This window comes from Aethalodelphis obliquidens, unplaced genomic scaffold (genome assembly GCF_003676395.1).
Source record: "Aethalodelphis obliquidens isolate GAN/ISIS:26980383/991018 unplaced genomic scaffold, ASM367639v1 scaffold56, whole genome shotgun sequence".
In the NCBI taxonomy this organism is placed as follows: domain Eukaryota; kingdom Metazoa; phylum Chordata; class Mammalia; order Artiodactyla; family Delphinidae; genus Aethalodelphis; species Aethalodelphis obliquidens.
In genome coordinates, this window is record NW_020838000.1 from 11,748,183 (window position 1) to 11,775,204 (window position 27,022).

The window sequence follows — 27,022 nt, forward strand, 5'->3', positions numbered from 1 at the left end:
TTTACTTAAACCACGTATTTATTAAAAGCAGAATACAAAGTACTTTGGAATTCAAAATACTGCAGTGTTTATCCGTAACAGATTTAATTCTAAAAAAAAGTCAGTCATTTCAAGGGAGGTAATACAAATTTTCGGTAAGAATCCCAACCTGGTTCCAACTGAGTTTATTCAAGCTCTGCGGCCTCCATGTGCTCCTCCAAGGTCCCCACCATCAACAGCTCAAACCGATTGCCTCCCTCATGCCAACTCCTAGCGTTCAAGGTGGTCCCCACTCTGTTCTCTGACCAGGGGGTACGTCGTTTCTTTTGCCTTCTTTTTTTTGATTTACCCTTTGGTAGGACTAGTTCAGCAGGGGCACATGACCTAGTGGCACTGAACATATGCTCATAGAGTTGCTGGGCCTCAGGACACACGTGCAGGAGGCTCTCCACTGAGGCTGACGTCAGCAGTTGTTGGCAGAGCCCGTGCACCAGGCTCCCGCTGTACAGTCTGCTCAGGGGAGAGAAGAGGGTGTCATTACAGCAGAGGTTCCTGCACTGAGACAACTCACTAATGTGGCTTCAACAGACCCATCAAACACTGTGAGTGCTGCTTCTATAAAATCATTATTAAAGTTACTCAAGAATAATCTGTTTCTTGAAAGAAGGAACTGAATTGTTACAGAGATTACTTCTTGGCTAATGATACTTAGAACTTTTTATCAACAAAGTAAATGATGGATGCTTGCTGGTTCTCCAACTAGCCCAAAGTTGAGCAGGCCTCTTAACACTTCAAAGACAAGGAGTTAAAAATGCCTCTGATAGGACAAACAGGCAGTCTGTTGAAATATGAGAACATTTAATCGTATCATTTGCGAGGTCATTCATTCACTTGGATTAAAAACCAACTCCACAAATATAAGCTGGAATGAACTGGAAGCCACAGATTTAACATATTAACTTACTGCCAGGGTTGACTGACTGGTACCTTAGCAACTGATGGAGAACCATCATTTACTCAGTGTAAAATCATCATTTAAAGAGCCTTGGTGATGCTGAGATGCAGGAACAACTCTCCTGCTGAAATCATTATTGAGGGAACTGTTTCCGCTGTCTTGTTTTATAGGGATCCGTGGTCACTAGAGAGGATCCAGTCAAGGATGAACAAAATTAGTAAAGGAAAGGAATAAGGAATCCATAGGTCAAACGCCAATCAATCTTATTTGGTAGAGAGGTCTAGGGTGTGGGAATGTAATAGGGGCCGGGCATGCTCAGTGGGCCGGGCCAGCAGGTTTGCGTGGCCACCCCAGGTTGCAGCACCGGTTCAGCACCGGTTCAGCCCGCGGACGCCACGTCGCCCTGTGGCTGCGGCTCGTTCCTGGGAACTTGCGTGTGGAGGCGGCTCCCAAGTAGCCGGCGGGGGGCCTCGGGGCAGCTGAGGCCCTCGTGCTGCTGAGTGTCCAGCTGGCAGGCCCGGCGGGCAGACGTGTGTGTGTGGGGGGCGCCACGCTCAGTACAGGGGGCGGGGTGGGCACGCAGCCCTTAGCCAGGATTGGCAGCCGGGACAGCGGTCCCCCTCCAGCAGCAGTCAACTCGCAGCCGTGCTGGGACAGCGAATGCGATGAGAGGCGGATCACAGCCTTCTCCCTGGCTACTAGGCCCGCTGGCCTTGGGGCCGGTGGGTGAGCAGGGGGAACTGGGGTCCAGTTTGAGGGCCGGCGGGGTCCTGGGCACCTGGCTCCCTCAGTGATGCTGGCTGGGCAAGGTCTGGGGGGCCAGGCCCTGAGGGCGCCGCCAGCTGAGATCTGCCTCTCCCGTTTGGCCTGGGCACTGGCATGAGGACCCAGACTGGGTGCCAGACAAACGAACGCTCCGGGGCAGGGTAACCAGCCCCCGCAGGGACCCCCTCCACTTAGCCAGGGCCTGGACCTAGGAGGGCGAAAGTCGGTCCTTGGGACTTTGAACAGGTAAAATGAAGGGTAATGATGTCACTTCGCTTCTGGGATTTGTTAAGTGTTAAAAGCCACAAGGAGGCATGGAGACAGAATTAAATGCCTCCCTTTCCCTTTCTCTTTCTCTTTCGAACAGAGGATAACATTTGTTTTGTTAGAGGTTTATAGGAACATGGTGACCTGACCTCAAGAACAAAGGATCTGACACCAGGAAGTCTGCAACAACTAACCATGTGCCTCCCTCACCCTTCCTATAAAAGGGCTTTGCTGAAAGCTCTCAGCGAGTTGGGATTTTTAAGGCATGAGCCACCTATCTCCTTCCAGGGCCCTGCAATAAACCTTTCTCTGCTCCAAACTCCAATGTTTTGGTACTGTTTGGCCTCACTGTGCGTCAGACACACAGACTTGAGTTCAGTAACATTAACAACACTATGTACTGCTAGGAAGCTTTCAACTTGAAATATTTCAAGTCAAACCAGCATATATGATAGGTCTCCGTATAGCACTCATTAATTCAACAAGTATTTGAGTAATGCTAGGCACTGGGGCTACAACAGTAAACAAAACAGGCAAGTCCCAGCACACACCCAGAGCTTATCTTCAAGTGGAGAGACAAAGCACATATGTAATCTCAACTCTATTTTCTAACCATCTCCCTTTTATCTTCCTCACTCACTCCCTTGAATAATATTTCAGTAGGATGATCAGAAAAAGCCTTTATAACGTGATATTTGAATAAAGATCTGAAAGAAATGAGGGAAAGAGCTATACTCTACCAACAACTGCCTCTTATTTTTATTTTAATGAACCGATTTTTTTAAATTTGAAAACTTTAAAAAATCATGGAAACTTTCTTTGGAAATATGGAAGTAATTTAATATTTTAAAAATTTAATATTACAGCTCTTCAGCTCTAACAGTGATCCAAGACCAGTTATATACTAAGTTTGATTGTTTTTAAAAAAACTTCTTTGCGTTAAATGACAACTGAAGTATTTACTTCTACATGCAGCCATCTGCACTAGTTTCCTGGGTGCTTACCGAGTTAGGTCTGGCTCTGGGAGAGGCGTGGACAGCAGCTGGTTGAGATACAGCCCCATCTGCAGACAGCACTGCCACTGACAGAAGACATGAGCTGTGTCTAAGTCCAGCCTCAGGCCCGGCTGTGCCTTCACTCTCTGCAGCTCTTCATACAGCATCTCAGCACCACCGCCCTGTGGAGCTTCCTCATCTAGATAAAGACACGACACAAGGGCAGTATTTCCAAAAACACTGTATCACCTTGTAATTTTATCCATATATAAAACTTCAAATTCCATAAAGAAAAAAGTGAATAACCAAAATGCTTTTCTTTTTTGGCTCTTTTCTATTTTCATGTCAATGTAAAAGCCTTTCAATGTATAAACTGAAATATTTATACTGAGATGCCCTTTTAATGACAACCTAACTTTATTCAACCCCAAATTCTTTATCTTTTTCCTTAACATAGTATCTCTTCCTCTAATCTACTACCTGACTTTAAACACATCTGCATCTGAACTCTCCAAACCCTAAATGTGTCTCTATGAAAAATCCCCTTCTCTTTACTGTTCTCTTTCACTACATTTCCTTAAAGAAACAGCCATGTGTTCAAAACACGCTTTAACTTCTGTTTTATGGGAAGAGAATCAGAGTATGACTCATAGAGAATGGGGCAAATCAGCCACTTCCTCAGTGGTGGAGGACAAGCAGCAGCCACCCCAGGAAACCTGCCTGTTCCCGGCTCCACGTGCAGCCTGCCTTCCGGACCAACCTGGAAGGAAGGAAAAGGAGGCCCACCTTTTACCAATGAGCGAGCAGCAAGGCACTGAGCCTGCCTGGGTGTGGGGTCCACATTCCTAAAAGAAAAGAAACAGACCCTTGACATGCCCCTTCTGTTGGACTCAGGTAAAAACTTAATAGACTGGTGCTCTGAGAATTTTCTTAAACTATATTTATGTTCAATGAGAGGAAACACCCTGAACTTGTATCCTAACCAGCAGTGGGCCAGAACTTAACTTGCTGTGCAACAGTCCCTTCTGACAGCTGCTCTCCCACTTTGGGGTGTCCTGGAGTCTGTGCTGGCTCATCCTTTCATGAACTTATTTTAAACAGTAAATGCCAGAGTAGTGCTGTCCAGAACTTTCTGCAGTGATGGGAATGTTCTTCATCTGTGCTGTCCAGTACAGCAGCCTCTAGCCACCTGTGGCCGCTGGGCACTTAGAATGTGGCAAGTGCATTGAGAAGCTGAATTTTAAATTTTAAATAGCCACCTGTGGCTAGTAGCTATCACGTTAGTGCTGTTCTAGAGTGTGACAACTATTATACATGTTTGGATAAAGCATTCATAATTTTGTAAAGAGAATAAGCCCATTACAGGATTGAAGTGCTCCAATGCATCATTTATTTCACCTGATGTTTAAATAAAGATGAAACTGCCTCAAAGTGTATTTCTCTAATAGAAAGAGAAGTTACCAGTTCTACCATCACAACTCATATACTAATTGAAACTTACAGTGGGGAAAAAAGAAAGTAAAAAAATAAACGACACAAAACAGCACAAACATGAATGTTTACAGTAATTGTAGGTATTCTTAAGTTTCACCAATGGGCAATTTTACTTAAGTCTCCAGGGGAGATGCTGCTGCTGCACTGAAGAGAAGGACAAGGAACACGGAGCACAAAATGTACATCACGGTCACGCTTTACAGACTGAGCGTCAGGTGCCACAGGACAGGTGGGTGAGGCAGCATCAGCGCATCTTCACTGCTGTGCCCTTGAGGTCAAGCCCTCCAGCACTGACCTGGTACACGGAGCACTCAGAAAGATCTACAAGGAATGAGTGACATTTTGGTGCCCCACTTCTAAGTTCTGATACAACTGATGGAAGTAAATAATCCGAGAATTTTTGTTTGTTTGTTTAAATGTTTGATTACATGCAAGTAACATGCAAAAATATACTCTTGGGACTTCCAGATACCTACCAGGGCTGTTGATCATGGCATGCAAGGGTCCCATCAGCATCCCCAGCAGTAAGGCCTGCAGATGATGCAGCTTTGCCTTGGCCTCCGTGTGCTGCACCCAGTAGCAGCTGACGGCGATGGGCAACTTCAACGCAGCAGGGATTGGGTCCAGGATGCTCTGTTTCACTTTCAGCGTTTCTAACAGAAGTATCTGCCGTCTAGCCAAGGAGAGCTGAAAATATACACCAAACGTTCTGTAAGTTACTTTGGAGAATGTCTTTCTTCTTCATTCTCTAGGTCGGTTTCTTATCTTCCTATGGAAAAAAATCAGCCACACTCAAAATTAGAACCTTCATAAGGGGCATAATAAATGTGGTGACTGGCTGGACGTGCTGTCTCTTCCCACTGCACAGCCCTTGCTCGCGTCAGTCCATCCCCCATGCAGGCTGTTGGGCATCTGCAGTGTGCATGTCACCTGGGAAGCTTGTTAAAACAATCCTCAGGCCCCACCCCTTAAACTGATTCAGTAAATGAGGGGAGCCCAGGAAGCTGCATTTTAACTCTTCTGCTTTAAGAAACAAAGATCTATACTCAACCCTACCCTCACCTGCCAGTGACTGTTCAAGCCCCCGTCCTCTGTGACACCATCACCAATCACCTCCGGAAGGCAGACTTTAACCACATGCACCCTCTGCAGCATCCCATGCAGCCTTCTGCTTGTCTGGGTCCTGCCTCATGTACCAACCCAGCTGAATGTCTTATTGTCTGTTTTCTCCCACACGGGGATTGTCCCAAGGTGGCCGCTTCTAGTGGCAGGTATATTCCAGCAAATAGGAATATTTAAGGGCTGTCTGCATTGTCCTTGTAATAACATACCACACCAACTTTCACTCCAGGCTTCAAATAAAAGGAAGTAAACAGCTATGAGGGCTTCGGGCTTCTGGTTGACATAATTTTGCCTTAATGAATCTTTTTTCCTTCTTTTTTTTTGTTGATTTTTATGCCATTTTTTTTAAAAAACTGAAGTATAGTTGATTTACTATGAATCTTAAGATTTAAGAACCATAAGGGACCTTGCAGGTCACACACTTTTACAGATAAGGAAATTAGGACTATTAAAAGAGCATCTCTGGGCGACTTCACAATCAAACTCTAAGAGGAAAAAAAAATAGTTTGTATTACTGGTGTCTGCACACACCTAGAAAAGATCTCCTTCTTAATTTTCTGGCACATTTCTTGGCACCTAACACCTAGTCAGTAAGTAAGTGTGTTGATAGCTGAAAACAGAGATGTTAACTTGAAGTAAAACACGTTGTAACTGACAAAATAGGTTCATCATCAATGTATGACAACTTTAATATAATGATTTATAGGTACTGGTTTTAATAATTTGATACTGTGATAAAAATTTAAAAATTAGAAATATGCAAAGTGGTTTACAGTACAGTCAATCACCCCTATGGGAAGTAGCATTAACTACTTAAATTTAAATATATTCCTCATAATCTAAACTGATAGAAAGACCTATCATGCAAAGCTAAGAAAATACATGAATTCTTTTCTGACATATGATGCTTAAATTATTGAATTCTCTATCCAAGTTACAAATTCTATTAACCAAGCAGAGTCTGGGCTTTGACTTCAGAGAGGTTCTGCCCTCAGTAACTCTGCAGCCTTGAGCGAGTTTCTGAGCTTTTCTACAGTCAGGTCTGATCATCTGTAAAATGGGCACTAGAATGAGTTACACAGATGTTTCATGGAACCCACTAGTCCTTGTTCCCTTCCCCAAGGGGGACTACTCTGCTCACAGCCCTTAAATCTAGTTAGGGTCCATCCCACGTGACAAGTCTGCAGAAGAAGCTGCCTCAGAGGCAGAGGCACCTGGAGAGAGGCTGGGCTTGGCACTGACTTACTCCACAAGAATGATCCCTTCCATCTCTCCTTATGGTTAGCCTCTCACGAGTTAACTTGAATGGTGCTCTGTCCACTGCAAGTGACACAGCCAAAATGGAAACTCTACCCTACCTGGTTACTGTGGGAAATAAATGAGAGATTGTATACATTTTCTATTACAAGAGCTGGCACAGAGCAGATGAAGTATTACTGTCACATCACGTTAAGCATACAAAATGAAGATATTATCACAAAGTCTCCGTACTTGTACCTGCACACCTCTGGAATAATATTTGCACCTGATTCCCTTTAGAAATATCATGGGCTAATTAGAGCTAACAACATTGAGCTAAAATGCAGAACTGAGGGTGCCAAGGGAAAGCCAAATGATGTCACCGCACAGACACTGAACTAAAATCTCACCCCACTTTGAATACAAGTACGTGATGAGAACACTTGTCACCTCCACTGAGCCAGGAGTATAATCCACCTGCTGTACTCATTGACTCAATTGGATTTTCATGTGGGGGAAAAGTGTCCTGACCCCTATGTCACACCATACACACAAACAAATCAATTCTAGATAGCTTTCAGATCTAAGTGTAAAAGGCAAAAATATTTTTCATGACCTTGGAGCAGGCAATAATTTCTTAAGTAGGTCACAAAAGTGACAGGCATAAATAAAATTTTAGATTAGAGTGAATTAAGAACTTTTGTTCAGCAAAACATACTTGAGTGAAAAGACAACCCACAGTACGCTCCCACAATGTTATCTGACAAAGGACCTGTATATAGAAATAAACAAAAACACACGAAAATGGGCAAAAGGCTTTGAATAGAAACTTAACAGAATATGCAAATGGCCAGTGAACACATGCAAAGGTGTTCAAATAACTCATCAGAGAAATGCAAACTAACACCCACCAAATTGGCTAAAATGATGGCAACCATAAGAACAGCTAAAATTGGGTGGAGTAGGACGTGTTCTCACTCCCTCTTGTGAGAGCACCAGAATCACAACTAACTGCTGAACAATCATCGACAGGAAGACACTGGAACTCACCAAAAAAGATACCCCACATCCAAAGACAAAGGAGAGGCCACAATGAGATGGTAGGAGGGGCGAAATCACAATAAAATCAAATCCCATAACTGCTGAGTGGGTGACTCACAGACTGGAGAACTCTTATACCACAGAAGTCCACCCACTGGAGTGAAGGTTCTGAGCCCCACGTCAGGCTTCCCAACCTGGGGGTCTGGCAACGGGAGAAGGAATTCCTAGAGAATCAGACTTTGAAGGCTAGCGGGATTTGATTGCAGGACTTCAATGGGAGAAACAGAGACTCTACTCTTGGAGGGCACACACAAAGTAGTGTGCACATCGGGACCTAGGGGAAGGAGTAGTGACCCCATAGAAGACTAAATCAGACCTACCTGCTAGTGTTGGATGGTCTCCTGCAGAGGTGGGGGATGGCTGTGTCTCATCGTGAGGACAAGGACACTGGCAGCAGAAGTTCTGGGAAGTACTCCTTGGCGTGAGCCCTCCCAGAGTCTGTCATTAGCCCCACCAAAGCGCCCAGGTAGGCTCCAGTGTTGGGTCACCTCTAGCCAAACACCAACAGGGAGGGAACCCAGCCCCACCCATCAGCAGACAAGCAGATTAAAGTTTTACTGAGCTCTTCCCACCTGAGCAACAGCCAGCTCTACTCACCACCAACCAGTCCCTCCCATCAGGAAACTTGCACAAGCCTCACATATAGCCTAATCCACCAGAGGGCAGACAGCAGAAGCAAGAACTACAACCCTGCAGCCTGTGGAACAAAAACCACATTCACAGAAAGATAGACAAGACGAAAAGGCAGAGGGCTATGTACCAGATGAAGGAACAAGATAAAACCCCAGAAAAATAACTAAATGAAGTGGAGATAGGCGACCTTTCAGAAAAAGAATTCAGAATAATGATAGTGAAGATGATCCAGGACCTCGGAAAAAGAATGGAGGCAAAGATTGAGAAGATGCAAGAAATGTTTAACAAAGACCTAGAAGAATTAAAGAACAAACAAACAGAGATGAACAATACAATAAGTGAAATGAAAAACACCCTAGAGGGAATCAATAACAGAATAACTGAGGCAGAAGAACAGATAAGTGACCTAGAAGACAGAATGGTGGAATTCACTGCTGCAGAACAGAATAAAGAAAGAAGAATGAAAAGAAATGAAGACAGCCCAAGAGACCTCTGGGACAACATTAAACGCAACAACATTCATATAATAGGGGTCCCAGAGGAGGAGAGAGAGAGAAAGGACCTTAGAAAATATTTGAAGAGATTATACTAGAAAACTTCCCTAACATGGGAAAGGAAATAGCCACCCAAGTCCAGGAAGTGCAGAGAGTCCCATACAAGATAAACCCAAGAAGAAACACGCCAAGACACATAGTAATCAAATTGGCAAAAATTAAAGACAAAGAAAAATTATTGAAAGCAGCAAGGGAAAAATAACATACAAGGGAACTCCCATAAGGTTAACAGCTGATTTCTTGGCAGAAACTCTACAAGCCAGAAGGGAGTGGTATGATACACTTAAAGTGATGAAAGGGAAGAACCTACAACCAAGATTACTTTACCCGGCAAGGATCTCATTCAGATTCGATGGAGAAATCAAAAGCTTTACAAACAAGCAAAAGCTAAGAGAAATCAGCACCACCAAACAAGCTCTACAACAAATGCTAAAGGAACTTCTCTAAGGGGGAAGCACAAGAGAAGAAAAGGACCTACAAAAACAAACCCAAAACAATTAAGAAAATGGTCATAGGAACATACATATTGATAATTACCTTCAACGTGAATGGATTAAATGCTCCAACCAAAAGACACAGGCTCGTTGAATGGATACAAAAGCAAGACCCACTTCAGACCTAGGGACACATATAGACTGAAAGTGAGGGGAGGGAAAAAGATACTCCATGCAAATGGAAATCAAAAGAAAGCTTGAGGAGCAATACTCATATCAGATAAAATAGACTTTAAAATAAAGAATGTTACAAAAGACAAGGAAGGACACTACATAATGATCAAGGGATCAATCCAAGAAAATACAACAATTATAAATATATACGCACCCAACACAGGAGCACCTCAATACATAAGGCAACTGCTAACAGCTATAAAATAGGAAATAGACAGTAACACAATAATAGTGGGGGACTTTAACGCCTCTCTTACACCAATGGCCAGATCATCCAAACAGAAAATTAATAAGGAAACACAAACTTTAAATGACACAATAGAACAGATAGATTTAATTGATATTTATAGGACATTCCATCCAAAAACAGCAGATTACACTTTCTTCTCAAGTGCACACGGAACATTCTCCAGGATAGATCACATCTTGGGTCACAAATCAAGCCTCAGTAAATTTAAGAAAATTGAAATCATATCAAGCATCTTTTCTGACCACAACGGTATGAGATTAGAAATCAATTACTGGGAAAAAAACGTAAAAAACACAAACCCATGGAGGCTAAACAATAACCAACTAAATAACCAAGAGAACACTGAAAAAATCAAAGAGGAAATCAAAATATACCTAGAGAAAAGTGACAATGAAAACACAACGATCCAAAACCTATAGGATACGGCAAAGCAGTTCTAAGAGGGAAGTTTATAGCTATACAAGCCTACCTCAAGAAACAAAAAAATCTCAAATAGACAATCTAACCTTACACCTAAAGGAACTAGAGAAAGAAGAACAAACAAAACACAAAGTTAGTAGAAGCAAAGAAATCATAAAGATCAGGGCAGAAATAAATGAAACAGAAACAAAGAAAACAATAGCAAAGATCAATAAAACTAAAAGCTGGTTCTTTGAGAAGATAAATAAAATTGATAAACCATTAACCGGACTCATCAAGAGGGAGATGACTCAAATCAATAAAATTAGAAAAGAAAAAGAAGTTACAACAGACATGACAGAACTACAAAGCATCGTAAGAGACTACTACAAGCAACTCTATGCCAATAAAATGGACAACCTGGAAGAAATGGACAAATTTTTAGGAAGGTATAACCTTCCAAGACTGAACCAGGAAGAAACAGAAAATATGAATAAACCAATCACAAGTAATGAAATTGAAACTGTGATTAAAAATCTTCCAACAAACAGAAGGCCAGGACCAGATGGCTTCACAGGTGAATTCTATCAAACATTTAGAGAAGAGATAACACCCATCCTTCTCAAACTCTTCCAAAAATTTGCAGAGGAAGGAACACTCCCAAACTCATTCTATGAGGCCACCATCACACTGATACCAAAACCAGACAAAGATACCGCAAAAAAAGAAAATTACAGACCAATATCACTGATGAATATAGATTCAAAAATCCTCAAGAAAATACTAGAAAACAGAAACCAACAACACATTAAAAGGATCATACACCATGATCAAGTGGGATTTATCCCAGGGATGCAAGGATTCTTCAATATATGCTAATCAATCAATGTGATACACCATATTAACAAATTGAAGAAAAAACATATGATCATCTCAGTAGATGCAGAAAAATCATTCAACAAAATTCAACACCCATGTATGATAAAAACTCTCCAGAGAATGGGCATAGAGGGAACCTACCTCAACATAATAAAGGCCATATATGACAAACCCACAGCAAACATCATTCTCAATGGTGAAAACCTGAAAGCATTTCGTCTAAGATCAGGAACAAGACAAGGATGTCCACTCTCACCACTATTATTCAACATAGTTTTGGAAGTCCTAGCCACGGCAGTAAGAGAAGAAAAAGAAATAAAAGGAATATAAATTGGAAAAGAAGAAGTAAAACTGTCACTGTTTGCAGATGACATGATACTATATATAGAGAATCCTAAAGATGCCACCAAAAAACTACTACAGCTAATCAATGAATTTGGTAAAGTTGCAGGACACAAAATTAATGCACAGACATCTCTTGCATTCCTATACACTAATGATGAAAAATCTGAGAGAGAAATTAAGGAAACACTCCATTTACGACTGCAACAAAAAGAATAAAATACCTAAGAATAAACCTACCTAGGGAAACAAAAGACCTGTATGCAGAAAACTATAAGACACTAATGAAAGAAATTAAAGATGATACAAACAGATGGAGAGATATACCATGTTCTTAGATTGGAAGAATCAATATTGTGAAAATGACTCTACTACCCAAAGCAATCTATAGATTCAATGCAATCCCTATCAAATTACTAATGGCATTTTTTACAGAACTAAAACAAAAAATCTTAAAAGTTGTATGGAGACATAAAAGACCCTGAATAGTCAAAGCAGTCTTGATGGAAAAAAAAGGAGCTGGAGGAATCAGACTCCCTGACTTCAGACTATACTACAAAGCTACAGTTATCAAGACAATATGGTACTGAAACAGAAACAGAAATACAGATCAATGGAACAGGATAGAAAGCCCAAAGATAAACCCATGCACCTATGGTCAACTAATCTATGACAAAGGAGGCAAGGATATACAATGGAGAGAAGACAGCCTCTTCAATAAGTGGTGCTGGGAAAACTGGAAAGTTACATGGAAAAGAATAAAATTAGAACTCTTCTAACACCATACACAAAAATAAACTCAAAATGGATTAGAGACCTAAATGTAAGACCGAACATTATAAAACTCTCAGAGGAAAACATAGGAAGAAAACTCTTTGACATAAATCACAGCAAGATCTTTTTTGATCCACATCCTAGAGTAATGGAAATAAAAACAAAAATAAACAAATGGGACCTAACGAAACTTAAAAGTTTTTGCACAGCAAAGGAAACCATAAACAAGATGAAAAGACAACACTCACCTCAGAATGGAAGAAAATATTTGCAAACGAATCAACGGACAAAGGGTTAATCTCCAAAATGTATAAACAGCTCATGCAGCTCAATATTAAAAAAACAAACAACCCAATCCAAAAATGGGCAGAAGACCTAAATAGACATTTCTCCAAAGAAGACATACAGATGACCAAGAAGCACATGAAAAGCTGCTCAACATCACTAAGTATTAGAGAAATGCAAATCAAAACTACAATGAGGAGGGACTTCCGGGAAGATGGCGGAGGAGTAAGACGAGGAGATCACCTTCCTCCCCACAGATACACCAGAAATACATCTACACGTGGAACAACTCCTACAGAACACCTACTGAACGCTGGCAGAAGACCTCAGACCTCCCAAAAGGCAAGAAACCCCCCACGTACCTGGGTAGGGCAAAAGAAAAACGAATAAACAGAGACAAAAGGATAGGGATGGGACCTGCACCAGTGGGAGAGAGCTGTGAAGGAGGAAAGGTTTCCACACACTAGGAAGCCCCTTCGCGGGCAGAGACTGCGGGTGGCGGAGGAGCTTTGGAGCCGCAGAGCACAGCAACAGGGGTGCAGAGGGCAAAGCGGAGAGATTCCTGCACAGAGGATCGGTGCCGACTGGCACTCACCAGCCCGAGAGGCTTGTGTGCTCCCCCACCGGAGCGGGCGGGACTGGGAGCTGAGGCTCGGGCTTCGGTTGGCAGGGAGAGAACTGGGGTTGGCGGCGTGAACACAGCCTGCAGGGGGTTAGTGCGCCACAACTGGCCGGGAGGGAGTCCGGGTAAAAGTCTGGACCTGCTGAAGAGGCAAGAGACTTTTTCTTTCCTCTTTGTTTCCCGGTGCGCGAGGAGAGGGGATTAAGAAAACAGCTTAAAGGAGATCCAGAGACGGGCGCGAGCCACGGCTAAAAGTGCGGATCCCAGAGACAGACATGAGACATTAAGGCTGCTGCTGCCGCCACCAAGAAGCCTGTGTGCAAGCACAGGTCACTATCCACACCCCCCTTCCGGGGAGCCTGTGCAGCCCGCCACTGCCAGGGTCCTGTGATCCAGGGACAACTCCTGCAGGAGAACACATGGCGCGCCTCAGGCTGGTACAACATCATGCTGGCCTCTGCCGCCGCAGGCTCGCCCTGCACTCCGTGACCCTCCCTACACCCGGCCTGAGTGAACCAGAGCCCCCGAATCAGCGGCTCCTTTAACCCTGTCCTGTCTGAGCAAAGAACAGATGCCCTCCGGGGACCTACACACACAGGTGGGGCCAAATCCAAAGCTGAGCCCCTGGGACCTGTGAGAACAAAGAAGAGAAAGGGAAATATCTCCCAGCAGCCTCAGAAGCAGCAGATTAAAGCTCCACAATCAACTTGATGTACCCTGCATCTGTGGAATACATGAATAGACAACGAATCATCCCAAATTAAGGAGGTGGACTTTGAGAGCAAGATTATTTTTTCCCCTTCTCTTTTTGTGAGTGTGTATGTGTATGCTTCTGTGTGAGATATTGTCTGTATAGCTTTGCTTCCACCATTTGTCCCAGGGTTCTATCCATCCGTTTTTTTGTTTCCTCTTAATAATTATTTTTTTATTTTAATAACTTTATTATATCTTATTATATATTATCTTACTTTATTTTATTTTACTTTATCTTCTTTCTTTTTTTTCCTTCCTTCCCTCCTTCCTCCCTCCCTCCCTTTCTTTCTTCTTCTTCTTCCTCCTCCCCTCCTCCCCCTCCTCCTCCTCCTCCTTCTTCTACTACTAATTCTTTCATTCTACCTTTTCTCCCTTTTCTTCTGATTCGTGTGGATGAAAGCCTCTTGGTGCTGCAGCCAGGAGTTAGGGGTGGGCCTCTGAGGTGGGAGAGTGAACTTCAGGACACTGGTCCAAAAGAGACCTCCCAGCTGCACATAATATCAAACGGCAAAAATCTCCCAGAGATCTCCATCTCAACACCAGCACCCAGCTTCACTCAACGACCAGCAAGCTACAGTGCTGGACATCCTATGCCAAACAACTAGCAAGACAGGAACACAACCACACCCATTAGCAGAGAGGCTTCCCCAAATCATAATAAGTCGACACCCCAAAACACACCACCAGACGTGGACCTGCCCACTAGAGAGACAAGATCCAGCCTTATCCACCACAACACAGGCACTAGTCCCCTCCACCAGGAAGCCTACACAACCCACTGAACCAACCTTAGCCACTGGGGACAGACACCAAAAACAACGGGAACTACGAACCTGCAGTCTGCAAAAAGGAGACCCCAAACACAGTAAGATAAGCAAAATGAGAAGACAGAAAAACAAACCCCAGATGAAGGAGCAAGATAAAAACCCACCAGACCTAACAAATGAAGAGGAAATAGGCAGTCTACCTGAAAAAGAAGTCAGAATAATGATAGTAAAGATCATCCAAAATCTTGGAAATAGAATAGAGAAAATGCAAGAAACATTTAACAAGGACCTAGAAAAACTAAAGATGAAACAAACACGATGAACAACACAATAAATGAAATGAAAAATACTCTAGATGGGATCAATAGCAGAATTACTGAAACAGAAGAATGGATAAGTGACCTGGAAGATAAAATAGTGGAAATAACTACTGCAGAGCAGAATAAAGAAAAAAGAATGAAAAGAACTGAGGACAGTCTCAGAGACCCCTGGGACAACATTAAATGCACCAACATTCGAATTATAGAGGTCCCAGAAGAAGAAGAGAAAAAGAAAGGGACTGAGAAAATATTTGAAGAGATTATAGTTGAAAACTTCCCTAATATGGGAAAAGAAATAGTTAATCAAGTCCAGGAAGCACAGAGAGTCCCATACAGGATAAATCCAAGGAGAAATACGCCAAGACACATATTAATCAAACTGTCAAAAATTAAATACAAAGAAAACATATTAAAAGCAGCAAGGGAAAAACAACAAATAACACAAAAGGGAATCCCCATAAGGTTAACAGCTGATCTTTCAGCAGAAACTCTGCAAGCCAGAAGGGAGTGGCAGGACATATTGAAAGTGATGAAGGAGAAAAATCTGCAACCAAGATTACTCTACCCAGCAAGGATCTCATTCAGATTTGATGGAGAAATTAAAATCTTTACAGACAAGCAAAAGCTGAGAGAGTTCAGCACCACCAAACCAGCTCTACAACAACTGCTAAAGGAACTTCTCTAGGCAAGAAACACAAGAGAAGGAAAAGACCTACAATAACGAACCCAAAACAATTAAGAAAATGGGAATAGGAACATACATGTCGATAATTACCTTAAATGTAAATGGACTAAGTGCTCCAACCAAAAGACACAGATTGGCTGAATGGATACAAAAACAAGACCCATATATTTGCTTTCTACAAGAGACCCACTTCAGACCTAGAGACACATACAGACTGAAAGTAAGGGGATGGAACAAGATATTCCATGCAAATGGAAACCAAAAGAAAGCTGGAGTAGCAATTCTCACATCAGACAAAATCGACGTTAAAATAAAGATTATTAGAAGAGACAAAACAGGACATTACATAATGATCAAGGAATCAATCCAAGAAAAAGATATAACAATTGTAAATATTTATTCACCCAATATAGGAGCACCTCAATACATAAGGCAAATACTAAAAGCCATAAAAGGGGAAATCGACAGTAACACGTTCATATTAGGGAACTTTAACACCCCACTTTCACCAATGGACAGATCATCCAAAATGAAAATAAATAAGGAAACACAAGCTTTAAATGATACATTAAACAAGATGGACTTGATATTTATAGGACATTCCATCCCAAAACAACAGAATACACATTTTTCTCAAGTGCTCATGGAACATTCTCCAGGATAGATCATATCTTGGGTCACAAATCAAGCCTTGGTAAATTTAAGAAAATTGAAATTGTATCAAGTATCTTTTCCGACCACAACGCTATGAGACTAGATATCAATTACAGGAAAAAAATAGAAACACATGGAGGCTAAACAATACACTACTTAATAACGAAGTGATCTCTGAAGAAATCAAAGAGGAAATAAAAATTACCCAGAAACAAATGACAATGGAGACACGACGACCCAAAATCTATGGGATGCACCAAAAGCAGTTCTAAGAGGGAAGTTTATAGCAATACAATCCTATCTTAAGACACAAGAAACATCTCGAATAAACAACCTAACCTTGCACCTAAAGCAATAAGAGAAAGAAGAACAAAAAAACCCCAAAGTTAGCAGAAGGAAAAATCATAAAAATCAGATCAGAAATAAATGAAGAAGAAATGAAGGAAACGATAGCAAAGATCAATAAAACTAAAAGCTGGTTGTTTGAGAAGATAAACAAAATTGATAAACCATTAGTCAGACTCATCAAGAAAAAAAGGGAGAAGACTCAAGTCAACAGAATTAGAAATCAAAAGGAGAAGTAACAACTGACACTGCAGAAATAAAAAAGATCATGAGAGATTACTACAAACAACTCTATGCCAATAAAATGGACAGCCTGGAAGAAATGGACAAATTCTTAGAAAGGTACAACCTGCCAAGAATGTATCAGGAAGAAATAGAAAATATGAACAGACCAATCACAAGCACTGAAATTGAAAATGTGATTAAAAGTCTTCCAACAAACAAACGTCCAGGACCAGTTGACTCCACAGGCGAATTCTATCAAATATTTAGAGAAGAGCTAACACCTATCCTTCTCAAACTCTTCCAAAATATAGCAGAGAGAAGAACACTCCCAAATTCATTCTACGAGGCCACCATCACCCTGATACCAAAACCAGACAAAGATGTCACAAAGAACACTACAGGCCGATATCACTGATGAACAAAGATGCAAAAATCCTCAACAAAATACTGGCAAACAGAATCCAACAGCACATTAAACGGATCATACACCATGATCAAGTGGGGTTTATTCCAGGAATGCAAGGATTCTTCAATATATGCAAATCAATGAACGTGATACACCATATTAACAAATTGAAGGAGAAAAACTATATGATCATCTCAATAGATGCAGAAAAAGCTTTTGACAAAATTCAACACCCATTTATGATAAAAAACCCTGCAGAAAGTAGGCATAGAGGGAACTTTCCTCAACATAATAAAAGCCATATATCACAAACCCACAGCCAACATCGTCCTCAATGGTGAAAAACTGAAAGCATTTCCACTAAGATCAGGAACAAGACAAGGTTGCCCACTCTCACCACTCTTATTCAACATCATTTTGGAAGTTTTAGTCACAGCAATCAGAGAAGAAAAGGAAGTAAAAGGAATGCAAATTGGAAAAGAAGAAGTAAAGCTGTCACTATCTGCAGATGACATGATACTATACATAGAGAATCCTAAAGATGCTACCAGAAAACTACTAGAGCTAATCAATGAATTTGGTAAAGTAGCAGGATACAAAATTAATGCACAGACATCTCTGGCATTCCTAAACACTAATGATGAAAAATCTGAAAGTGAAATCAAGAAAACACTCCCATTTACCACTGCAACAAAAAGAATAAAATATCTAGGAATAAACCTACCTAAGGAGACAAAAGACCTGTATGCAGAAAATTATAAGACACCGATGAAAGAAATTAAAGATGATACAAATAGATGGAGAGATATACCATGTTCTTGGATTGGAAGAATCAACATTGTGAAAATGACTCTACTACCCAAAGCAATCTACAGATTCAATGCAATCCCTATGAAACTACCACTGGCATTTTTCACAGAACTAGAACAAAAAATTTCACAATTTTTATGGAAACACAAAAGACCCTGAATAGCCAAAGCAATCTTGAGAACGAAAAACGGAGCTGGAGGAATCAGGCTTCTTGACTTCAGACTATACTACAAAGCTACAGTAATCAAGGCAGTATGGTACTGGCACAAAAAAAGAAATATAAATCAATGGAACAGGATAGAAAGCCCAGAGATAAACCCACGCACATATGGTCACCTTATCTTTGATAAAGGAGGCAGCAATGTGCAGTGGAGAAAGGACAGCCTCTTCAATAAGTGGTGCCGGGAAAATTGGACAGCTACATGGAAAAGTGAGATTAGATCACTCCCTAACACCATAGACAAAAATAAGCTCAAAATGGATTAAAGACCTAAATGTAAGGCAAGAAACTATCAAACTCTTAGAGGAAAACATAGGCAGGACACTCTATGGCATAAATCACAGCAAGGTCCTTTTTGACCCACCTCCTAGAGAAATGGAAATAAAAACAAAAATAAACAAATGGGACCCAATGAAACGTCAAAGCTTTTGCACAGCAAAGGAAAGCATAAACAAGACAAAGAGACAACCCTCAGAATGGGAGAAAATATTTGCAAATGAAGCAACTGACAAAGGATTAATCTCCAAAATTTGTAAGCAGCTCATGCAGCTTAATAACAAAAAACCAAAAGACCTAAATAGACATTTCTCCAAAGAAGATTTACAGACTGCCAAAAAAACACATGAAAGAATGCTCAACATCACTAATCATTAGAGAAATGCAAATCAAAACTACAATGAGGTATCATCTCACACCAGTCAGAATGGCCATCATCAAAAAATCTAGAAACAATAAATGCTGGAGAGGGTGTGGAGAAAAGCAAACCCTCTTGCACTGTTGGTGGGAATGTAAATTGATACAGCCACTATGGAGAACAGTATGGAGGTTCCTTAAAAAACTACAAATAGAGCTACCATATGACCCAGCAATCCCACTACTGGGCATATACCCTGAGAAAACCATAATTCAAAAAGAGTCATGTACCAAAATGTTCATTGCAGCTCTATTTACAATAGCCCAGAGATGGAAACAACCTAAGTGTCCATCATTGGATGAATGGATAAAGAACATGTAGCACATATATACAACGGAATATTACTGAGCCACAAAAACAAACGAAATTGAGCTATTTGTAATGAGGTGGATAGACCTAGAGTCTGTCACACAGAGTGAAGTAAGTCAGAAAGAGAGAGACAAATACCGTATGCTAACACATATATATGGAATTTAAGGGGAAAAAAATGTCATGAAGAACCTAGGGGTAAAACAGGAATAAAGACACAGACCTACTAGAGAATGGACTTGAGGATATGGGGAGGGGGAAGGGTAAGCTGTGACAAAGCGAGAGAGAGGCATGGACATATGTACACTACCAAACGTAAGGTAGATAGCTAGTGGGAAGCAGCCGCATAGCACACGGAGATCAGCTCGGTGCTTTATGACCGCCTGGAGGGGTGGAATAGGGAGGGTGGGAGGGAGGGAGACGCAAGCGGGAAGAGATATGGGAACATATGTATATATATAACTGATTCATTTTGCTGTGAAGCAGAAACTAACACACCATTGTGAAGTAATTATACTCCAATAAAGATGTTAAAAAAAAACAAAAACAAAAAAAACAAACAAAAAACTACAATGAGGTATCACCTCACACCAGTTAGAATGGGCATCACCAGAAAATCTACAAACAACAAATGCTGGAGAGGGTGTGGAGAAAAGGGAACTCCGTTGCACTGTTGGTGGGATGTAAATTGATACTGTCACTATGGAGAACAGTATGGAGGTTCCTTAAAAAAGTAAAAATAGAATTACCATATGACCCAGGAATCCCACTACTGGGCATATATCCAGAGAAAACCATAATTCAAAAAGACACATGCACCCCAATGTTCACTTTAGCACTATTTACAATAGCCAGGTCATGGAAGCAACCTAAATGCCCATCAACAGATGAATGGATAAAGTAGATGTGGTATATATATACTATGGAATATTACTCAGCCATAAAACCAAATAAAATTGGGTCATCTGTAGAGATGTGGATGAATCTAGAGACTGTCTTACAGAGTGAAGTAAGTCAGAAAGAGAAAAACAAATATCGTATATTAACGCATATATGTGGAACCTAGGAAAATGGTACAGATGAACTGGTTTGCAGGGCAGAAATTAAGACACAGATGTAGAGAACGTATGGACACCAAGTGGGGAAAGTGGTCGGGGGGTGGTGGTGGTGTATGTATTGGGCAATTGGGATTGACATATATACACTAATATGTATAAAATGGATAACTAATAAAAACCTGCCGTATAAAAAAATAAATAAAATAAAATAAAATTCAAAAGAAAGAATAAAGCTAACAAAAATCTGTTTAAATAATAAAAAAACAGAACAGCTAAAATTTTTTAAAAGGATAGAAGATTCCAAGTAAGGGCAAGGGTATAAAGTAAGAAGAACTCTCATAAACTGCTGGTTGGAATATTTATTGGTAAAAACCACTGTGCACTTGGCAATGTGTCTTCTAAGCTGAACATACGTGTGTCTTATGTCCCAGCAACTTCACTCCTAGTTATATGTGCAACAGAAATGTGACCGTAGTTTTACTAAATGCTGTGCACTCGGATGTTCATAGCACTATTCATAATAGCCCAAACTGCAAACTGCACAAATGCCCATCAGCTATAAAATCAACAGTCAATTGTGGTACAGTCCCACAGGTAAAAATACACCAACAATGAGAAATGAAAGATCTACAACTATGCACAGTGATATGAATAAATCTCATGAACACCATGTTGAATAAAAGAAGCCAGACGATTTATAAAGTGTAAAAACAAAGTATTCAAGGTTGTTAGAGATCAGAACAGTGAGTACAAGGGGTAAGGGAGGGAGTGACTGTAACCACACTGGGGAAAGCAGGGGTGCTGATAATGAATCTTCATCTGGGTGCCCTTTACATGGAACTACTGAGCTGGTTCGAACTCATCAAGGTGTAAATTATCTGTGCACTTTGCTATGTGTACACACTGAGGGAAGGATGAAGGGCAGAGAGGCAAAGGAAATGTTTAGGGCTGATGGATACATTCATTATCTTAACTGTAGGATGGATTCATGGACGTAAATGTACGTCAAAACTCATCAGAGTATGCACATTAAAGACACTTCTCAATAAAGCCATAAAAAAAGTAAAATAAAAAGCCCTCCAACATAGCACCATTTATGTTGTGAGGAGAAATGTAATTTCAGCAAAACCTCCTTCAGAATGTTGCTGTTGGAGGGTGGAGGCAATGAGAAGTGCCCACCAAACTGAGAGGGCATGCTGAGACTGAAAAACGAGGCAGGCGGCTCCATGTAGTCACTGGACCAGTTTATCAGCGGGTAACATAGTCAGGGTGGGATCGGGATCTGGTGGACAACGATTAATCGGAAGCATGTGCAACTGCGCTGCGCACGGCTGCAGGTCCACTGGGACAATTTATAGTTAACCTTTGGTGGTGGGGTGTTTGGAAACAGGGCGTGCATTCCTAAGTCAAGATTCATGAATGGGTAGCTAGCCGGTCTCAGGGGCGCAGTGAGTACGTCAGAAAAGGTTTTCATTGTTTGGGGACTAACAGAGCATAGAAGCCACCTGGTCCTAATGATTATTAAACAGTCTCTATTAACCACAAAGCCCTTGATGCAGAGGAGTGACTGATGGCACAGTACAGTCCTGGGTAGGGTCAGTGAAAGGATAGGAAGAGCGGTAAGGGCTCGGGACAGCGTCAGTTGTGCTAACAGCCACACTGTTGCTAATTTCAATTTTTCTGGTGTGGGTAAAGTTTTAATAAATTCCTTGTTTGGAATATGACCTATGCTCAACTCTCCAGTTCTTTAAACCTGGAAACATGATAAAGTTAGTCAGCTGTGCTACTTAGCATGATAAGAATGACTCTTGTAAAACTGTATCTAGACTTACACAATAAATGAACTGTACAAACCAGATGGGGACGCCCCATCTTGGGGCTTCCCTGAGTGCAGTGACTTGTAATCAGGCATGTCCCTTGCAGGGACCTCAGAAGCTATGTCTATGGAATTGTTACAAAAAAGATTAGATCCCGTGGGGAAGGAGGCCAGTGGGACTTTTTCCTTCTTTAATTGAGATATAATTTCCATGTCATAAAATTCACCCTTTTAAAGTAGTTTTAGTTTCTTTATAAGCCTGTGCAACCATCTCTAATTCCAGAACATTTCATCACCCCAGAAAGAAACCTGTTCCTAATAGCAGTCATTCTCCATTGCCAAGGAGGCTCCTGGACCCAATGATGTGAATCTTGTTCCTCCTGCCTGAGCTGTCACCAATGGGGAGGCTAAAAGGGCTAGTTCCTGGTCACCTGTGTGGGCATTCTGGGCTGCATAACTCTTGGCTGGGGGTGCTGTCCTGTCAACTGTAAGATGTTTAGCAACATACTTGGCTTCTCCTGACTATATGCCAGTAGTAACAGCCACCCCTCCCCAAGTATTGCCAATCAAAAGTGTCTCCAGATACTGCCAAGTGTCTCCTGGGTGGCAAAATCACCCCCAGGAGAATCAATGGTGTAGACCGTTGGGAGGACTCCCGCTCCTGATTCAAAGCTTCACGGATGCTGTTATGCGGCCCTATATCCCGGAGCAGACTGGCACCCTGAGTGGCCTAAGAGAGTCTCCTGAGTCTGAATATTGAGTTGGATCCAAAACCCCCCCAGGACTTCCCTGGTGGTGCAGTGGTTAAGAATCTGCCTGCCAATGCAGGGGACACAGGTTCAATCCCTGGTCCGGGAAGATCCCACATGACACAGAGCAACTAAGCCCGTGTGCCGCAACTACTGAGCCTGCACTCTAGAGCCCTTGAGCTACAACTACTGAGCCCACGTGCCACAACTACTGTGCGGGCGCAGCACAACTACTGAAGCCCGCGCGCCTAAAGCCCATGCTGTGCAACAAGAGAAGCCACTGCAATGTGAAGCCCATGCACTGCAGTGAAGAGTAGCCCCCGCTCGCTGCAACTAGAGAAAGCCTGTGTGCAGCAACAAAGATGCAACGTAGCCAAAAATAAATAAATTTAAAAACAAAAACAAAAAAACCCCCCAATAACCATTGCAATTGGAATTGTGAGTTTATCTGCATTTAATTTGTAAATTTAATTGTGTTTGCATAAGCAGCTTCACATCTATTTGTAATTTTTAATATATTTATGTAATATTATTAAAAAAACTAAATAAACACTGGGATCCATGAGAATTTCTTTTACCTTGAAAAGGGGGTTGGTCTGTTACTCAGGTTTAATCAACACTGAGTTAGGCTAAGAGTCAAGTTTTCAGTATCAGACTAAGCAAATCAACATGATGCCATAAATCTCAAGTCTAAAAAAAAGTCCTCATCAATAAAAATGAAAAATTAGGCCTAAGCATCAGTATTAATCCTGTTAATTGCAATCCAATGCAGTCTGAGATGTTAGTTGTGCCTTTGGTCAAGGCCTAAAGGCAAGCTTTCTTTTTTCTGTAGCTCAAAATTTTTTTCCCTTTCCTTTATTTTTAGTCACTAACCCCATTCTACTGATAGCTAGTTAACAACAAGAGTAGTAGTAATAACCGCAAAGATTAACACATGCTACTGAAGTACAGTGGAAATGGCAGATTTGGAGCTAAAAGATGTAGGTTTGAGTCGTAGCACGGATAATTCCCTGGCTAAGGATTTAGCTGAGTCTTAGTTTTCTCAGCTATGAAATAGGAGCAATATAGCAACCAACCTCAGTTTGTTATGTTAAGAGAGATAATACACATGAAAGCACTTTGTAACCTGTAAAATGCTTTACAGAAATTGCAGTGGTATTACAAATACTTACCTCGGTCAATTTGCTTAAGTCAGAATGATCCTTGGGCAGTTCTACTGCACCAACAATTGATGTTTTGATATTTTTATTAATCCTTTCCACTTCGCTGAAAGCTGGCGGCTGAGGAGGCAGCGCATCCCAGGCCACATTTCCCGGATGTGGAGGAGTATTCACAAGGAGCCCATAGATGACTTGCCGGATGGGCAGAGAGATTCTGTGGGCGTTTGGTCGCTGCATGTTTTCTACCTGTGTGTGGAGAATGGTCCGTCTCAGCACCAGAGCATCGCTGATGAAAGGGGACAGCTGGCCTCTGGCCAAGGCCGCGAGCACCCAAGGCGGTAAACCCGGATTCCAGGTGTCTGGGCAGGCGTAAGTACCATGCTGGAAGAAGTCCTGCAGCCTCCCCTGGGACTGCAGGTACTCCCCCATGGAGCCACAGAGAAGCTTCTTCACGGTTCCTCGACTCTTTCTGGGGAGATGTTTCAGAACGTTGTCTAACGCTTCGGTAGGGTCAGCAAAACGAGACAACCAATTCAGAAGTCCCAGCACCCGGTGGTGTCTCCTCCCCTTAGAACTGGGAGCCCCAAGAGGAAGACATACTTTACTTAAGAACGTCTCCACGACGGGCAGATTAACATGGTCATTTCCACACAGCACCGCGAAGAGAGGCAGCAGAACTTTGTTCATATTGCCGAAGTGACAGCAGAGTGCATCAAGGGAAAAGCACTTGGCAGGGATATAGCAGTCTCGTGTGCCCTTGATAGTGTTCATGTTTCTCCACTGAAAGCTATTCAATGGGCAAAACCCACTTTTCAGGTCAAAAATGCAAAAGTCACTATCAGACGATAACACGGGGCAATTCCAGTGATTAGCAAGGGTCATAATGTCCCGATCTGCTTCCGAAAAGCACTGGACAAAACGTACCCGCAGCTTGATCAGAACCTGTATGAATACTTCCCGGATGAGTAAGGGACACACATACCCACCCCCGCCAACAGAAAGGGAATGGGCCATCTGGATCTTCTCCCTAGCTCGATCCTTTAAAGTGTTAAGCTTTTTATCTGAAATGTCACATCCTCCATCTAAAACAACATATGGGCAGATTTTACAAGCAAAAAGTGATTCAAAGAATTTTTCTACAACATCTGTAAAAGAATCATAGTCCCCTCCATACCGGAGCTCCAAGTTTGAACTGAAGCAAAGCCGGTGGAAGAGGGCATAGCCGTCGATGATAATTTTTGTGTCTCGCAACTTCAAATCTGTGAAGAACTCATTAATATGATCTTCCACAAAACTCATTAGTCCTCGGATACCCATGACTGTCTGAAGAATTGCCTGTTTAAAACAAGAGAACACACTTTTAATTGATGTTACTTATGGGGGACCAAGCTACTGTTTCTAGCACCATCAGATCAACAGCAAATGTTGTGAAGAGCTCTTTAAATAGAACACATTAGGTGTCAACATCTTAGTCCTTACCTAGATTCTCAGGCAATACCACCTAGCTGAGTGCTTTTTCATTCTCTCTCGCTTTCCCCATATGTTACAAGGCACAAACTCAATGGCTTCATGGAGTCTGCTCTTTGGACAGGGACGGAGGCTGCTGACGTACAGAACTTCTGCGGACTTTGATACTGAGACAGTCACCATCCTACAACACAGAATATTTGTTTTGTGGGGTCAGCGTAAAAGATCCTAAGCTATAAAAATGATAACCTCAATAACATAATTAATAGATCAGAAAGCATTAGGCTTCAGTTAACTAAAGTGTGTAGGGTCAATGATATGGATCCAGTTTTTCTATTTTGATTATCAGAGTCTGGGAATTTCTTTGAGGCCTTGGCTTATGGGCCTGTCTTAATTAGCACAGCTCCGAGTTTCAAGCCTGGAGGAACTTAACTCTCCAGTTTCACGCTAACCAGAGGTTCTTCTCATCTGTCTTGGCATATACGTCCCAGGAACTGAAGATATCCTTCCCCCAACTGGCTAAGTCACAGGATAAGTATTACTGGTTTCTCCTTTGGCCTCAGGCTCCAATATGGCTCAGCATGGCACAGTTACTGATCCTGTCTTTATTTAAAATCGTGAGGTTTTGTCAAGCATGTATATTTTTTGCATTAGTTTTGAGTTTTTTTTAAAGATATTGTGTTAAAATTTATTTATCTTGATCAGAGTTTTTGGGCTTCCCCTTGCATTTAGTACCCAACTCACTTCACCCCAGGCTTGGCCCTGTCTCAGTACCTTACCCTGTAGGGTACCTACTTCTCTCAAGTCTGTCTTGTACAGCAAATGTGAGCAGAGACCGCGTCAACTCAGCCGAAGCTAGTTACCGAAGATGTTCAACAAATGCGCGCTAGACAGGAGGAAGCCGCGCAAAACGTTTGCTCCAAGTCCTCAAATACAGGCCTTCAAACCGCGCCCCCCGGGCCCGCAGCAGCAGCGCCCACCTGCTCCGTCCTCCCAGAAGACCAGCCTCTCCACCACAAGCCAGCAGGAGCCGGGGGATTCCAGGAGCTCCCGGCACGTGATCCCGACCTCCCGAGCGGAGCCGGAAGTCTCCGCGTATGACGTCACGGGGAGCCCGATTCCAGGAAGCTAGCGGCGCCGACTTCGCGGAGAGGTGAGGTGCCCCCGGGCCTGCCGCAAGGTCGCCCAGGAAGGCTGGAAAGCACGCTCCGAATGGCTGCTCTTAGGTTAGGGCAGCGAGGACTGCTGGGCCGGCCTCCTT

General features: G+C 42.1%; 1 protein-coding gene across 6 annotated transcripts; it reads right to left on the reverse strand.

Moving 5' to 3' along the window:
* ASTE1 (asteroid structure-specific endonuclease 1) lies at window positions 1-27,013 on the reverse strand. Of its 6 annotated transcripts, XM_027086616.1 has the most exons (7): window positions 26,742-27,012; window positions 25,774-25,945; window positions 24,895-25,629; window positions 24,307-24,540; window positions 4,932-5,142; window positions 2,971-3,160; window positions 1-489 (listed from the first exon to the last, which is right to left on the reverse strand). In XM_027086616.1, exons 3-7 carry the CDS (start codon window positions 25,609-25,611, stop codon window positions 165-167), a joined length of 1,677 nt encoding a protein of 558 aa, XP_026942417.1. In that variant the 5' UTR covers window positions 25,612-25,629; window positions 25,774-25,945; window positions 26,742-27,012; the 3' UTR covers window positions 1-164. The 6 variants fall into 6 exon arrangements, with proteins under 6 accessions (XP_026942417.1, XP_026942411.1, XP_026942412.1 ...); XM_027086610.1 differs by having other exon boundaries at window positions 24,307-25,629; XM_027086611.1 differs by lacking the exon at window positions 26,742-27,012 and adding an exon at window positions 26,541-26,735 and having other exon boundaries at window positions 24,307-25,629.
* Window positions 27,014-27,022: the final 9 nt, after the last annotated feature.

What these genes read in the sequence shown, in the direction of transcription:
- ASTE1 (XM_027086614.1), bottom strand. Translation starts at nt 25,611, where the DNA reads ATGGGTATCCGAGGACTAATGAGTTTTGTGGAAGATCATATTAATGAG. An exon ending in ACTTAAGCAAATTGACCGAG is followed by an intron (nt 5,143 to 24,306) that starts GTAAGTATTTGT and finishes GTATATTTTCAG; the next exon opens with CTCTCCTTGGCTAGACGGCA. An exon ending in TGCCATGATCAACAGCCCTG is followed by an intron (nt 3,161 to 4,931) that starts GTAGGTATCTGG and finishes GTCTTTATCTAG; the next exon opens with ATGAGGAAGCTCCACAGGGC.